Below are 16599 nucleotides of genomic sequence, written 5' to 3'. Positions count from 1 at the left end.
CTTTCAATGCACTCAGATGACAAAGAAATAGACAAAACAACAGCATACATTTTCAATGTATATTGAACTATCCCGTATAAAATTACAGTTTAAGTCAACTCAAAATCAGTCACATTAAAAAACACTGGACTGCCTTTGCTTTTAAAAACTATCACTGAGAATATCATCATATCTAACTAATGTGATTACTAAGTTAACACATAAATCATGTTGAAGAGTTCAAATTTCATGAACAAATAATTGTATCATGACCAAATGAAAAATAACTCATATTAGAACATACCACAAATGTCTTTGTTATTGCAGAAGATGTTATCTGTCGGAGTCATGTGCATACACAATGAACTACTAAATCACTGGCCATGCAGAAACATGAAATTCATTCAAAGTTCTGAAATTTATATTTTCTGTCACATTCTAGATGAATTATAAGATCACTTAATATCAAATATTGTTTTGTATTTTCTACTTATTAAAACATTCAACATATTTACAGGAATATACAAGTGTTCAATAATTATAGGCCCTAAAGTAAAGTGTTGGTGTAATGTACACATGAAAATCTATTATTGTAATTGTTAAATATTTATGGCCATTTTTATTACGTTATAATATTTTCGAAAAAAAGGGGAAAACTGTCAAATAAATTTGAAAAGTTTACCACCTACCTCAAAATTCACGACTCTTATCAGCAACTGGTACAGGTTGTTGGGGTGGATCACGTCTCTCTATTACCGCTTCCGATTGTGATGTCAATAAGGGATGGAGGCCGTAAAGTTTTGGAGTTTTCGTTTGGGCACCGAAACTTCCAGCGATGGAATGATTTGTTGTTCTTGACTGGAGTTCTTTCACGTGTTTTTTGCTCTTTGCGTGACTTTCAAGAGCTTTGAAACCTCTCCCACCATAGTCAATGGTATCATGGCACCAAATGCAAAGCGCTTTCCCGGCACGATCGATCTTCCGAATAAAGTCACTGAACAAATTCGTTACAGTCTTCTTTCCAACATTTGTAGATAATCCTTCTCTAACCAGTCCCATCGAAACTTGTTTTTTACGATTACGGACATCTTTCTTTAAACACCCGGCAAAAACGTGTGAGAAATGAACAATGGCCTACTCCTATGCCTTTATAACAAGCGCGTTTATTGGTCAACACGGAGACTTCAACCAATCGCAAGATCCGTTTTCATTTCAGTTACGGAAACACTAAAATGAAATGCTGTAGAGACGAAATCGGATTTTTTACCACTTAAAAAATCGGAAATTTTAAAATTTTATTTTTGGAGATAAAAAAAGCGGAATTCCGCGAATTAGCGGAAAAATCACATCCCTGATAACAATAAAAAACATTTCACCAGTATTTAGTTGCACCACCTTTGGCTCTTAGGTCTCTGAGGCATGGACTTGTGTGACATACCAATCTGGTGCCAACTCTCTGTGATTGCAGTTGCCAGATCATCTTTGCAGATCAGAGCCTTGCTGTGGACTATTTTTTTCCACCACAGGTTTTTAATTGGGTTGAGATCAGGGCTATTTGAAGGCCATGCCATTGACTGGATGTGTCTTTCTCCAACGAATGCTTTCAGTTTTTGCTCTGTGGCATGGTGCATTGTCATCTTGCAAAATGAGTTTATCGTCACCAAACACTTTTTTAATTGAAGGAAAGAGAAAGCTGTCCAAAATGTAAATGTCAACTTGTGCATTTATTGCAGAATTGACTACATCCATCTTCCCAGTGCCTTTGCCTGGCATGCAGCCTCATATTATTAAGAACTGTGGGAATTTTTATGTTTGTTTTAGGCAGTCCTCTTTCTAAATCTCGGCACCCAAAAAAGTTCCAGCATCATCACCTTGTCCAAGGCAGATTTGTGACTCATCACTGAAGATAACCTTCACCCAGTTATCCACAGTCCACGATTGCCTCTCCTTAGGCCATTGCAGTCTTGTCCTTTTGTTTAAGCGTCAACGATGGTTTCCTTTTGGCTTTCCTAAATACAAATCCCATTCTCTTTAGGCGAGTTTGCAAATTTCTGTCAATCACATTTACTCCAACTTCCTCCCATTTCTTCATTTGCCTTGTGCATTTTCCATTTTCAAGACATATGGCCTTTAGTTGTTTGTCTTGACGCTTACATGTCTTCCTTGGCCTACCAGTACGTTTTTAACTGCTGACTAACAAGCAGACTTAATCTAAGCCAGGTGTCCAATAAAGGAAAGAAAATTGACTGGGTTTGTCCTCATCCATTCCATCCATTATCTGCACCGCTTATTCTCATTAGGGTCGCGGGGGTGCTGGAGCCCATCCCAGCCATCTCCAGGCAGTGGGCAGGGGACACCCTGAACTGGTTGCCAGCCAGTCGCAGGGCACACAGAGACAGACAAGTCACTCGCTCATTCACACCTAGGGACAATTTGGACGGGCCAATTAACCTGACATGCATGTTTTTGGAATGCGGGAGTAAACCAGAGTGCCCGGGGGAAACCCGCGCAAGCACGGGGAGAACATGGAAACTTCACACAGGAGGTTCGATCTCATGACCTCAGAACTGTGCCGCACACGCGCTTACCACTGCGCCGCCCGATTTGTCCTCATTTTCTACTCAAAACGCACTGATTTCATATCTTTTTCCCTGCACTTACTCTATAAAAGTAACATTTACTGACCATTGCAATGTTTTTCTTAATTTCTTTTAGTTTTTCTGAATAACAATATGTTGCACTTTGGAATGACCTTACAATTGTTTCATGTTTGTGATTTGAGTTGTTTGCTACAGAATAAAATGTCTGAGTAAGGGCTTGCCCAAGACTGGTGATTCCGAAGTCTTTGCTAGGGGCGGTAATGTTCTCAAACTGTGTCGTGTAGCAAACTGTGACTGTAATTAGAGTTGGGAGGATTACTTTCGAAATGTAATCCAACATTACCTGTTAGAAAATAATCAGAAACGTAATCCAAATACTATAATGTTAAAGTAATGTAACTCGATAACTTCGGATTAGTTTTGGATTACCTTAATACGAAATATGCTAATAAAACACTAAATAAACGATATATAAATAAAACATCTATTTTTTTTTAATAAATATGAACAATGTAAGCCTAAAAAAGAAATAGAGGAAACCAAGATCAGGTAGTTGGTTGTTGTCCAAATAAAAGTGCTCACATTTTAACCACGTATTGAGCAAAAATAAAACTTTTTCTTTCACATGGTGGATATGATTTTCTTTGTTTTGGTTCACATTACCAGCACATAAGTATTGTTTGAAACACACAGAAGGTTCAGTTTTTAAATTTCCAACACACTCTGAGACTTTTTGTCATATCTTTTTGTCTCTCTAGATTCAGTAATTGAATTTATAATAGACCTAATTGATCTATGAGTACATTATGTAAATGTTAGACATATTTGAATGAGTGCATTCATTCAAATTCCTCCTACCTAGCCAAGTGGACCAGCTTTGGGTGTAAAACTCCTCGTCTGAAAAAGGGTCCCACTCTGGCACTGGTTAAAACTAACGCACACTGGACTTCAAAATTGTCCCCTGAATTTTACAACATAAAAATGTTTTGAACAAAATTGTAATCCCGCAAAGTAATCCTTATCTAATCTAAATGTACCTGTGTTGTTGGCGGAGGTCACTCCCAGGCCGCGCGACGGAGCGAGTTCGGCGGACGCGGCGTCACACGGCGCAACGCGAGAAAAGGCGGCGGGCGTGATCGGGCTACCCCCGTAACTGGGGGGAGCCCGCTCGTCCGACGACCCCAGTAGCGCGGCGCGACGACAGGCGGCGGACGTGCGTGGGACCCCCGTAACTGTGTCGGTGTCGTCCGTATGACGCCCGAAAGTACTCGCGCCGCGGGTTAGGGGCTCGCTCGCAGGAGCGACCCAACGGCGGACGCAGCGTCACCCTAGTAAGGATAAGCGGTGCAGATAATGAGATGAGATTTTTGTTTTTTTTTGAAGGTGCACCGCTACTTCGCGGATTTACACTTATCGCGGGTGGTTTTGGTCCCCATTAACCGCGATAACCAAGGTCTTACTGTATCTATCTATCTGAAATAATCCCAGCAAGTGCTACTAACATTGAGTAATCTGAGTTTGAACTCACAGAAATAGAAGGTTTTTATTCTCGCCTGAATTTGTTTTGGCATTTAAATGCGTGTAGCATGGGCATCTTAACTGGAAAACTGGGGAGACAATTTGCATTATGTCTTACCTGGTAACTTGTCAAATTTGAGAACGATCTGAAAAACTAAACATTGTTTTACACATTTTGTCTAACGGCGCTTCTAGGTGTTTTCAAAAGTGGCCGATTGGACAACCAGTTTACGGCTATACTTTTGGAACCATGTAGTTTACTTTGGTCAAGATTTAGACATTGTTTAAAAGTTGTAAAAATTGGACTTCTCTTTCCAGAAGTCAATCAGTGATTGCACGTAATAATGGAATCATTACGCACACTTATTTTGAGGTTTAATTTGAATACACTCTGTATATCTTCGTATTGTTCTTATCTAAATTTCATTGGCTGACCAACTTGTCAATCAGCATCGGTCACTATTGGCTATAGATTTTTGAAGCTGAAAAAGGTCATGGTGTTTTTTTTTTAAATACAGGCCCTTGTAGCATGTCACGAAACGAGAAAAAAAAGCTTTCAAATGGCAGAAAATCAATCAAAAGGGAAAAGGCTAGAGGACATATTGGAAATCATCTAACGGGTCTGTTTTTTTATAAAGGGGAGTTTTGGGGCGAAATAAATTACAACAAGGATCGTCAAACGATGCAGGATTGCTTTTAGGTGTTTTTTTTTTATCTTTCTGCATTATCGTGTGTTTTTTAAGTAAATATTGTACACGGTTAGATTCACAGGAGTCCATGTTTGCGGAAATCCTATAATCAGCTGACTAAGAGAAGCCGTTATTGATGAGCTATGTTAGCTTTATAGTTCTCAGGTATCTTGTTTTAGTCTGATCAAAATGTTTTTGTGATGATGACAGTTCAAAATGCTTATCCTGTGCAGTCCTTTGAGACATTTTTGTGATTAGGGGCTATATAAATAAATGTGACTTGACTTGACTTATCATATCATAAAATCCCAACAGTTTAAGCTTCCCAGTGATATGTAGCATGACATTTCAGAGACTGGTGACATCGTACAGACACGTATTTGCTTCACAACAACGTTAAGGGGTCAAAAAAAAAGCACAGCTGCAGTCAGATCCTGTAAACAGATCCTGGAAATCAAAGCCCCATACACACTCATCGGTAAAGTATGTTCTATCCTTTCAAACATTCTGCATATTGACACCAGTGTAAAATTGCAATGCGTTATTTACTGCTCTGTTTGACTTAAGTCGTAGCAGAAGTTGTAGTTGCTTGGTGGATGAGGAATGACAGGCGCATTCCCCGGGATGGGGATATTCTCCAAATCCAGGAGACGGAGCTTAATCTCCATGGACAGAAGGATGTCCAGCTCACTGCGCATGGCCTCGCTTCTCATTTCCCGACCCAAGAGGACGGTAAGTCCGTCTGTCCACAGGCAGAACTGAAACACAAACACGGGCAGTAAGACCGCGTACTGTATCGTAGGATAATTTCTTCAATTTTATTGAGGGGGACTCACGTCAGTCCTTGATGGGGCAATAAAGTTGAGGCTGTACTCTTCCACGTCATATGTGATGCTAAATGCTAAGTCCAGCACTTCCTGTATACGCCATAAGAATCACAGTGAGGCATTGCACACACTACTTTAGCTTTTCCCAAACGTTGAGGCACACGATTTTCAAGGGATTTACAATCAGTGTTAGAACTAACGCGATGCAATGGGATACGTTCCTGGAACGCATTTACTTTTTTCTGTAACAAGCACTACTAGCAGTGTTGGTCATGTTACTTTAAAAAAGTAACTAGTAAGAGTTTCTTGCTAATTCTCCCAAAAATTAACTATGTTAGGAAATGAATTAGAGAATAACAGACTTATACTTGTGTTGTTATATTTATTAAACCTCAACAGCAAAAGATGTATCCTACAAATATAAACAATAAACAATAGAATAAAATAACCATCATTATTCTATCTATCTACCTTGGTCATACCCTCGAGGGGTGACCGACCGCAAGACAAACACATACAATAACAAAGAAAATAAAAAGGGGAAAAAATAGCAAAAAACACACACAAAAATGTTTGGACCATGGCCAACCTAAATGCCCAAACACCCAAACAAGTTAAGCACCTCGGCACCCAAATTGGTCATGCTTTCGTCCCTCCAGATGAAAAGGGACACATGAAAGCGGCCATGCCACTTGGGTCAGGGTGACACAACACAGTGTTCTGTTCAACAGCCCGGCCCGACAGCTTTCTCCGTTTTTCCCCTGCCGCATCATACAGGTACCCTGCCCATCCCTTAGAACGCGTCCAAACATCCCACTATCCTTTTACAACACCTCTCCACTCATTCCTATCACCAACAACAGCTCTAGCTTCCACTATATATAGACCTCTTTCCTGCTGTGCACTAATAACTCCATCCATCCACGTCAATCGTGGCCTTCCTCTTGGTCTCTTTCCATTTACTTCTGCTCTGTAGATCCTTTTCAACATTTGCTCCTCATCCATCCTCTCCATGTGTCCAAACCAACCTAGTACTCTCTTATCCACACGCTTGCTCAGTTCCACTACTACTCCAGTTCTGTCTCTCCCAATTTCATTCCGCAATCTATCCAATCTTGTCACTTATAACATACTCCTCAAACACTTTATCTCAAAAACATTTAATTTCCTTCTCAAATCTGCATTCGGGCTCCAAGTATCTGCACCATAAAAAACAGTTGTCACAATCACACTCTCATAGTCCTCTCTTTACATCCATACTCATACTCTTGTTGATCATCACTCTCCTCAGAGCACCCATAACCTTGCTTCCTTGATTCACTCTGTGCAATACCTCACACTCCCCATTCAACCAACTGCAGCCACATTACAACCCAAATACCTAAAGCTTTCAACTTCTTTCAGAACCTGTCCATGCAACCTTATTTCTAACGCCATGCCCAATCCATCACGTGAAAACTTCATCACCTTACTCCTCCCAACATTCACACATAACTTACGCCTATAACACACTCTTCCAAACTCCAGTACCAACCATCTCAATGTTTCCACAGAATCAGCCACAAGCGCTGTGTCATCTGCAAACAACAACTGACTTACCTGTCACACCGTTCCAATGTTATCCATCATCTCTACACCTCTGCCAAATACTCTTGCATTCACCTCTCTCACCACACCTTCCATGTACACATTAAAAAGCCATGGTGACATCACACACCCCTGTCTCACACCAGTCAACACAGGGAACCACTCACTTGTCTCACTCCCTACTCTTATATAAATTGATTTCAATAAATTAACTGGAAAAAAATGGATATTAATATATTATTAATGCAGAGAGAGTGCACAGCAAAGTTATGCTACTACTTCTATAGAACATCAAAATTATAATAAAAAACATAAATGCTTGTAATGTTTCTTCTCAATGTTATTTTTTCAAGTTAACCGCTTAACGATCCTGTAAACTTTGCCTAAAATCCCAATCAAAGACCTACCCAAAGTAAACAGACTGCTGTTCTTAAACCAACAATATCAGCAGTTTTGGTCTCTTTTGAAAGGTAACACTTTGAAGTTTTGTCCAAAACTGAAATAATTACTGCAAGTGCTACTAACATTGAGTAATCTAAGTAGGGACAAACAGAAATAGAAAGTTTTTATTTGATTTTTTTTTTTTGCAATCACATGCCTGCAAAGAATGTAGCATGGGCATCTTTGCTGGCAAACAGCTGGGACAATAATATGAAGCCTTATCTGGTCACAGGTAAAATTAAATCAAATGCATTTGTATTTCACACATTTTTTTGAAAGGTATGTCAAAGCGTTTCCAAAAGTGGCCATTTGGGGACAACCGGTTGACAGCCCTAAAATCATATATTTTTTTAGACATTGTGAAAGAGTTGTAAATGTCACTGATTGTACACACTTGCGCCTGATAATTGCGCGTAAAAATGGATCCCTGGTTGAGTCAACACACGATAATTTTTAGGTCTGGTTTTAATATGTGCCGTAAAATTGCATAAAATGATGTTGGGGATTTTATTGGCTAACCGATATGTCAATCAAAATTCTAATCGGTTACTATTTGATAAAGATTTTGAAGGCAAAGTTGTCATGTCACTCATAGGCCATGGTAGGCTAAGGACCACATAAAAAGCTTGCAATTGGCCGAAAGAGGTGTTAATTAAAAGGTCAGAGGCTAAAGGTTATATTGGAAATCAACTGACGAGTCTGTTTATTTTTATAGGGGAATTATGGAGCGAAACAAACCGATTACAAGGATCGTCAAACGATGCAGAAACGCTTTGACAGATTTGTTTGTAAATCTGTCGACATTATCATCTGTTTTGGAGTAAATATTTTACATGGTTGAATTCACTGGACTGTCCTGAATGTAACAAGACTATGTATGCGAAGAATCGTTTTATCAGTTGATTTCGAGAGCATGTTATTGGTGGCATTACCAGCTTAAAAGTTTTCGTTTACCTTGTGTCAGACTAACCATGATATTTATGTGATGAGTACATTTTGAAATGGACATTATATCTTGAATCCCAGGAGTTTAAGCTTTTCAATTATATCTGACGTATTTCAGTGACTAGTGACATCGAACAGACACGTATTTGTTTATCAACAGTCTGACGGCACGCAGACGGGCCTTAGGAACGTTAAGGTTTTAACATTTGCAAAAATATGTGTACATGTGTAATGTCTTATTTCAGCTCACCTTGTTTTGTTTACCTTTGTTCTCCTTCATGTGAGGACACTCCTTGCCGACCAGCACATTTTTTATGTCTGTCACAGGTACTAAACAAAGAGCAAATAATAATTCAACGATTATCTAAATCAAGGGTTTCAAACTTAATTGAGTTGGAGCCGCTGAAGCTGAGATGGCCAAATGGGGATTTCCACAAAAACAGCGCTGATAAAAACATTTCGCTGTTCTTAGAGGGACAGTGTTTTATATATGTCCACTAGATGTCACTGTAATGTGTAGTTTGTAGTGCAACGAGAAATGATTCCAAAGAAGACTACAAACTACGGAGAATGAAAGTGAGGCAAAAGCAGCCTTTCCCCCTATTTTCCCCCAGCCTTACACAAAAAAGGACAAAAAGGAAGGAAAAGGATTTTGTTTCAAAATAAATAAAAAAAGGAAAGAGGAAAAAATAAGAAGCAATAAAGGAAAGTAGGGTAAAATAAAGCAAAAAAGGAATCTGGTGAAAAAGAAAAAAGGAAAGAAAGAAAAAAGACGAATAGGGAAAAATGCACCTTTCTTTTCTTTTCATTGTTAAAAATGTCTTGATTTTTTATTTTTTTCTTGACTTTTACTTTTTGTCTCATTTCTTTTTTTCTCTTTTTATTTTATTTTTCTCTGTTATTTATTTTTTTCTTGACTTTTTTATTTTTTTATTTCTCTTGTTTTTTCATAAGTAATAAGGTGCGTTTTGGTCCCCAAGTCTGTGTATTTGGTCTTCTTCAGTTTTACTTTTAGCAATCAATTTCAATGACACGACAGAATACAGCGACATCTAGTGGTAAAATAATACACACTATTCCCTTTCATATTAAGGCGGGGGCCTTAAACTATCATCCTGGGGGCCGCAATTGGCCCCCGGGCCATGAGCTTGAGACCTCTGATCTAAATAATTGCACACACAAAGACACACGTACAAACACATACAGTACTCACTCTTTTCTTGCAACGTTTCAATGGGCGGCATATCAGAGTCCTCCTCTACATCGCCGTAGTGCAGCATCTTGTGATTGGGTGACAGGCGGCAGTACCACAGCTTGTCTGCGGGTGGCAACCAGTCACATGGACACAAGACAAATTTTGTGGCTTATAATTGTTCATTTTAAATTTGATTATTTAATAATTTTTGATTGATGAGTTTTCACCCAATGCATTACATTCTTTTTAATATCACTTTTTAAGTGTTTTTGTCCTCTAGTTCTTTAACACTCCAGTGTTGTGTATTCCCCAACAATTTATTTTTTAAGTAGCCACAGAAGGTGAAGTGTTGCCCCTGCAATTGTGAAAATATGTTGCAAAATAGTCCATGCACCGGGTAACTCGAGAAAAGTAGTCTAAAAATTGACCCATCAGGCTTGTTTGCTGTAGAACTGTGCACAACACTTTCAAAATGGCAAATCCTATTAAGACAGGGGTGTCCAAACCTTTCAGAAAGCGGGCCAGATTTAGCAAACTGAAACTGTGTGATGGCCGACTATTTACCTTGGCATTCTTTGAACAGACTTTAATAAACTCACCTTCCATCAAAGGTTTGCAGTGCTTGGCGATCAGCGTTGCAACATCGTATCTCCCCTTTGTAAAAGTTTCATTTGACTCTCAGGGTCTTGTGAAAAAGCGCTGCTGTCCCATTAAAACAGCTTCCACTTGCTTCACCCTTTCCCAGCGTTTGTTTCCAGTAAGCATTTTTGGTCTGCGTGTTTCGTCTCGTATTGCCTTTTTTATATTATATTCTTTAAAAACAGCCACAGTCTCTTGGCAAATTAGGCAGACATAGTTGTTTCGGAATTCGGTGAAAAAATACTCCAATTTCCACTTGTCCTGTGAGTGGTGGCTCTTACAGTAAACATTTTTTTTTTATTAACAGTTGCCATGCCAAAAATAGAGTGGGCTAAAACTTTCACAGAAAGCCAAGGTCAAGGTGGCAAAAAGGCCACTTCCATCATCTGGTGAAATGGCAATTTTATTTTTTGTTTTGTAAAAATTAATTTTATACTGCAGTCAACATTATGGGCAGGCGACATTTAATTTATTTCACGACATAGGCCGCAGACCAGAAAAAAATTGATCACTGGCGGTAACTGGCCCCCGGACCAGACTTTGGACATATCCGGAATAAGACAATGCCGACGATGCCAGCAACGAAAAAGACAGAGATTGTACTAAACAGCGATTAGTTTCTGCTTGGAGGTGGGCGATTGTGGCCCGTTTGTTTTTTGCCGTGTGTCACTGTTTGGATTGTTTTGATCAGTTATCTCCCCGTTAGTGGGGCTGCCGAGGGCTTTTGTTTACTCCCAGTTGGCACTAGTTGGCTGCCCACTCTGTGCTATTTGGCCGGTTAGCCTGGCGGAAGTGCAGACTTGCTTTGACTCTTTGTTTATTCATGCTTTTTGTTGTGAGTTCCCACTAGCCTGGTTGCTCAAAGCGTGATTTTTTTTCTGTCGAGGCTGTGGCCGCGTTCGGTTGATGGGTCCCAGTCAGCCTCTTTTTGGTGGCACTCCATGTTTTATTTTTGCCAGTTAGCCCTTCCACCTGCGACACAACGCACAGGCATTCTGCGGCAAAACTACCGAAACTTCGCTTTAAACCCTCTCAACATCTTCGACTAATTCACACATAAAACAATATGGCTTGCTGGTGTTCTTCTGATCATCATCAGAACGCCTAATCTCAGGAAATAATGGGAGTATTCTGAGGAAATATTTATAGATGTTATGCAAAAAAACGTACACCTTTTAACGGCCTATGTTCCTGTCCGGAACTTTCGCTCTGAAAATGCTGGTCTACTAGTGATCCCAAGAGCCTAGAAGAGATCCACAGGTTCGAGAGCATTCTCCATTCGGGCCCCGGTGCTGTGGAATGCTCTTCCCCCTGAGATTCGATCTGCAACCTCAGTGGAAATGTTTAAATCTAAGTTTAAAACACACTTCTATTCTATAGCACATGAATAACCTATATTTTATGTTGACAATATCTGTATATTTTTTGCCCTCATGTAGGTTTTACATCAGGGGATGGTGTCATAATAGTCTGTGGTTTGCAATAATCTGTGGTCTGTGCAGCAATTTGAGACTCTGTGACTAGGTTAATAATTGAGCTTAATATTGAAAAAAAGGAACGAAAGAACTGTATGAAAAAAATGCTGAAAAACATGCCAAATTTGGACTTAGTTCAATGATATTGATTGCATTCAATCTTTTAATCTTTTGGTTTTTGTTTTACTTATTTTAATTTTATTTTTACAAAGGATCTGAAACCAAATTAGAGGTTAAAATAATATTGTAAATAGTTTCTATTTTAGCATTTTATCATGTTTTTAAAGCACTGAAGAGTTGAGTTTGGGGCGGCAGTAGCTCAGGAGGTAGAGCGATCGTTTTAGGTTTAAGGGATCCCAGTTCAAATCCCGGCTTGTCCGTGTTACATGCCGAAGTGTCCTTGGGTAAGACACTGAACCCCCAATACCCCCAATAAGCAGGTTAGCACCTTACATGGCTGCACAGATCACGGCCGCTATTGGGAAATGTGAAGCACAATGTAAAGCGCTTTGGGTAGTCATTGACTTGAAAAGCGCTATATAAATGCAGATCATTTCATTTCATTGATATTTTTTATTCTTTAATTTTTTTGCGTATTTATGGATTTGGTGTTGTTGTTCGACTTTTAATCTGTTTAGTATGTATAGCTTTGTGCTGGTGATGCTTCACATGACAATGCCATAATGACAAGCCACCAGAGCATGTGTGTCAGCATCATTTCCACACTTTTTTTTTCTTCATTTATCGCGTGGTCTATAGCAGTGATTTTCAACCACTGTGACTTGACACACTAGTGTGCCGTGAGGGATCGTCAGGTGTCCCGTGAGAAATTATACAATGTCACTTTTAAAAATTTAAAATTTTATAAAACATTTAATGAATCATTTTCTGCAAACATTAAGTCATCGTCAAGTGTCTGTGCTGTAAAAACTGGGGGTATAATAAATTATATTGTAATTGAACATAGTGTTCAGTGTCATTTTATAACATTTTTTGTTAGTGGTGTGCAGCAAAATCTTTCCAATGTAAAAAACATGGCTCAAAAAAGGTTGAAAAACACTGGTCTATAGAGTCAGACTGACAATAAACAATTCCAAGCATTTTCAAGCATGCACTCAAAATTCAAGAATTTAAGAATTTCAAACACCTGAACAAATCCTGGTTTTCTGATGTGTGTGTGTGTGTGTGTTTTGTGTTTTTAAGGGTTGGGTAGGGTTACTTTAATTGGATTACTTTCAATTACTTTTGGATTACTCCAATACCAAATATGCTAATAAAAGACAAAAGAAACTAAATATGAATAAAATTATGACTCACAACACATGGTAAGCTTTCTCTCCTGGCTTTGATCTCCGGCAAAACTAACATGGAATGCAACAGAAACTAAATTAAAATAAATCCATGGATTCCGTTACTCCCCAAGCCTGCACAAAATTTAGTAATTTTATTCATATTTAGTTTCTTTTGTCTTTTATTAGCATATTTGGTATTGGAGTAATCCAAAAGTAATTGAAAGTAATCCAGTTAAAGTAACCCTACCCAACCCTGGTGTTTTTGTGTAATGGGGTGCAGGCCTCACATGTTTTTTCAAACCTATTTGTGTCTTAGCATCTTCTCTTACACAAACATGGTGTGTGAGTAAGTGTATATGAAATTCTGGGAGGGAGACAGGTATGTTTTTTATTGTATATTGAATGTTTTTATTTATAGTTTATTTTGTTTTTCCTACCCGAGCTCCGCTTACCTTGCCTGCGCCGACTGCTGATCTTTCGGAAGAGGGTCCCCTGACAGAGCCTGTTGAGTCTCTGCTGGCGGATCAACTCAAGCAGCTCAGGTTTGAGACGCTCTTTCAGTTCACTGCAAAAGCACGATCATTCCCATTTTAAAAGCATTTTAATTAGAAAACATAACCTGTACAGGTCAAGGGGATTTCCAGCAAAGATCCTCCAAGATTCAATAAATTGTACCTTCTAAATACATAACCTACCAAATGAAAACTTGAATAAAGTAATCAGTGAAACATTTTCACCAAAATGGGCTCAGTTTATCCACTTAAAAACTTGATTGGATAAATTTTACCTGCTATATGCACACTACAGATATTTACATATATACGGTGAATAAAATAAGTATTTGAACAGACTACTATTTTGCTATCTCTCCCACTTAGAAATCATGGAGGGGTCTGAAAGTTACATCGTAGGTGCATGTCCACTGTAAGAGATACACTAAAAAGAAAAATCCAGAAATCACAAAGCATGATTTATATATATATATATATATATATATATATATATGTATATATAAATATCTCATCTCATCTCATCATCCGTACCGCTTATCCTCATTAGGGTCGCGGGGGGGCTGAAGCCCATCCCAGCCATCTCCGGGCAATGGGCAGGGGACACCCTGAACTGGTTGCCAGCCAATTGCAGGGCACACAGGGACAGACAACTCATTCGCTCATTCACACCTAGGGACAATTTGGACCGGCCAATCCACCTGAAATGCATGTTTTTGGAATGTGGGAGGAAACCGGAGTGCCCGGAGGAAACCCACGCAAGCACGGGGAGAACATACAAACTCCGCACAGGAAGTCTGGAACTGGATTTGAACCCACGACAGTTTCCCATGACATGAACTGTGCCGCACAAGCGCTAACCACTGCCCCGCCGTGCTGCCCGTATATATAAATATATATACATATATATATATATATATATATATATATATATATATATATATACACACATACAGTGGGACCTCAGTTATCGCGGTTATTGGGGACCAAAACCTCCCGCGATAAGTGAAAATCCGCAAAGTAGCGGCGCACCTTCAAAAAAAAAAAAAAAAAAAAAAAATCTCATCTCATTATCTGCACCGCTTATTCTTATTAGGGTCGCGGGGGGGCTGGAGCCCATCCCAGCCATCTCCGGGCAGTGGACAGGGGACACCCTGAACTGGACGAGCACCGCGAGTTAGGGGCTCGCTCGCGGGTGCGACCAAACGGCACCCGCGGTACGGCGCAAGTATAAACCCTGTCGTGAATTTGTCTCCGATCGTCCCGGGCCAGCTGTACGACTCTTAGTAATGGATCACTCGGCTCGTGCGTCGATGAAGAACGCAGCTCGCTGCGAGAACTAATGTGATTTGCAGCTGCAATTGGCTGGCAACCAGTTCAGGATGTCCCCTGCCCACTGCCCGGAGATGGCTGGGATGGGCTCCAACCCCCCCCCGCGACCCTAATAAGGATAAGCGGTGTAGATAATGAGATGATTTTCTTTTTCCTTTTGCAGGGGCGTCGCTACTTCGCAGATTTTCACTTTTTGCGGTGGTTTTGCTCCCCATTAAATGGGTCTAAAAAAAAATAATAAAAAAAAATAATAAAAAAATAAATAAAAATAAATAAACATTTTTCTTTTTTGAAGGGGCGTTGCTACTTTGCAGATTTTCTGTTTTTGCGGGTGGTTTTGGTCCCCATTAACCGGGTCTAAAAAAATTATAATTAAAAAAAAAAAAAAAAAAAAAACAGTTTTTTTTTGAAGGTTCGCCGCTACTTCGGGGATTTTCACTTATCGCGGGTGGTTTAGGTCCCCCATTAACCGCGATAACCGATGTCTTACTGTGTATATATATATATATATATATATATATATATATATATATATATATATATATATATATTAACTTCACTTTTTTAACACTTTAATTAACTTTTTTGTAACAGTTGAAGAGAAGTTATTGTACTCTTGGGTGCAAACTACATTCGAAACATAACGAAATATCTCACCATGGCAATTTAATATATACAGAATTTTTTACACAATAACAGAGAAATTGTCATCTCAACAGGTGCAGGGCTTATTTAAAATATGACAGTAACTATAAATGGTGATTGGCACACCTCTATCTCCCTTTCGCTTACGGGGACAGGACGAGCGTTGGTGATGTGCGCACTAGCGGTGTACCTTACACTCCAACCCTGCAGGCTTTCACTCCAGAATAATAAACAAACATAACCCCCCTCAATGAAAAACAATGACTTGTCCGCATTAGTGTGATGGGTGAAACTGAGATCTGGAGTGCAGGACAAAGGCCAGGTCTGGCTCAATGGCAGTAGTATTGATGCGCAAGATGTCTTGTAAGTGAGAGTCCGATAGCCGTGTCCTCACATGGCTCTTATTTAAGTTCATAACCGAGAATGTCTTCTCACAGAAATACGTCGACCCAAACAAGCTTAGCATTTTCTTACCAAATGCTCGAATCTCTGGAAACCTGTCCTTGTTCAGCTGTCGGTAAAAGTTGGCAAGAGTAAGCTGCTGGTGCTGACCGCAGATCTCTGCGTCAGACTGCAGCTCAACGGCCTCCAGCTGCAAATGGTATAGAACATAATCTGTGTCCACGGAGATAGGTGAGGAAAAAAGAGTGATCTCCTTCTCGATTGCTGCAAAGTCCTAAACTCTTCAGCCAGAGATGAAATATCTGACGCGTACCTCCTTGTTTGCACACTTACATCGCTCTGTGAGAATCTGGCCGTGATTTCTTGCAGCGCTGGAAAGTGTGCAGTGCTAGGCTGGGTCGACGACAGGTGTCTTTCAAACAATTGCAGCTTGATTCCAAAGGCCTTGACATGTGAATATAGTTGGCTTATGACTGCATCTGGTCCTTGGAGACTGGTGTTGAGGACATTAAGATGCTTTGTAA

The 16599-nt window shown here is 39.6% G+C and overlaps 1 protein-coding gene across 3 annotated transcripts in view; it reads right to left on the bottom strand.

Annotated features, from left to right (window-relative positions):
* Nucleotides 1–1122: 1122 nt before the first annotated feature.
* The window catches only part of elmo3 (engulfment and cell motility 3), a 130294-nt gene continuing 114817 nt past the window's right edge, over nucleotides 1123–16599 (bottom strand). For all 3 annotated transcript variants that reach the window (XM_088341096.1, XM_088341098.1, XM_088341097.1), the window contains 5 exons: nucleotides 13640–13752; nucleotides 9800–9904; nucleotides 8837–8916; nucleotides 5623–5703; nucleotides 1123–5544 (listed from right to left, as the gene is read on the bottom strand). In XM_088341096.1, the coding sequence (XP_088197222.1) occupies nucleotides 5332–5544; nucleotides 5623–5703; nucleotides 8837–8916; nucleotides 9800–9904; nucleotides 13640–13752 (592 nt within the window). In that variant the 3' untranslated portion in view covers nucleotides 1123–5331. The remainder of the gene's footprint in view (nucleotides 5545–5622; nucleotides 5704–8836; nucleotides 8917–9799; nucleotides 9905–13639; nucleotides 13753–16599) is intronic.

The sequence above is a fragment of the Urocampus carinirostris genome, chromosome 7 (genome assembly GCF_059441175.1).
Source record: "Urocampus carinirostris isolate Australia breed hairy pipefish chromosome 7, RoL_Ucar_1.0, whole genome shotgun sequence".
Taxonomy (NCBI): Eukaryota; Metazoa; Chordata; class Actinopteri; order Syngnathiformes; family Syngnathidae; genus Urocampus; species Urocampus carinirostris.
The sequence above is the reverse complement of the archived record's forward strand: the minus strand, read 5'-3'. Positions and strand labels throughout refer to the sequence as shown.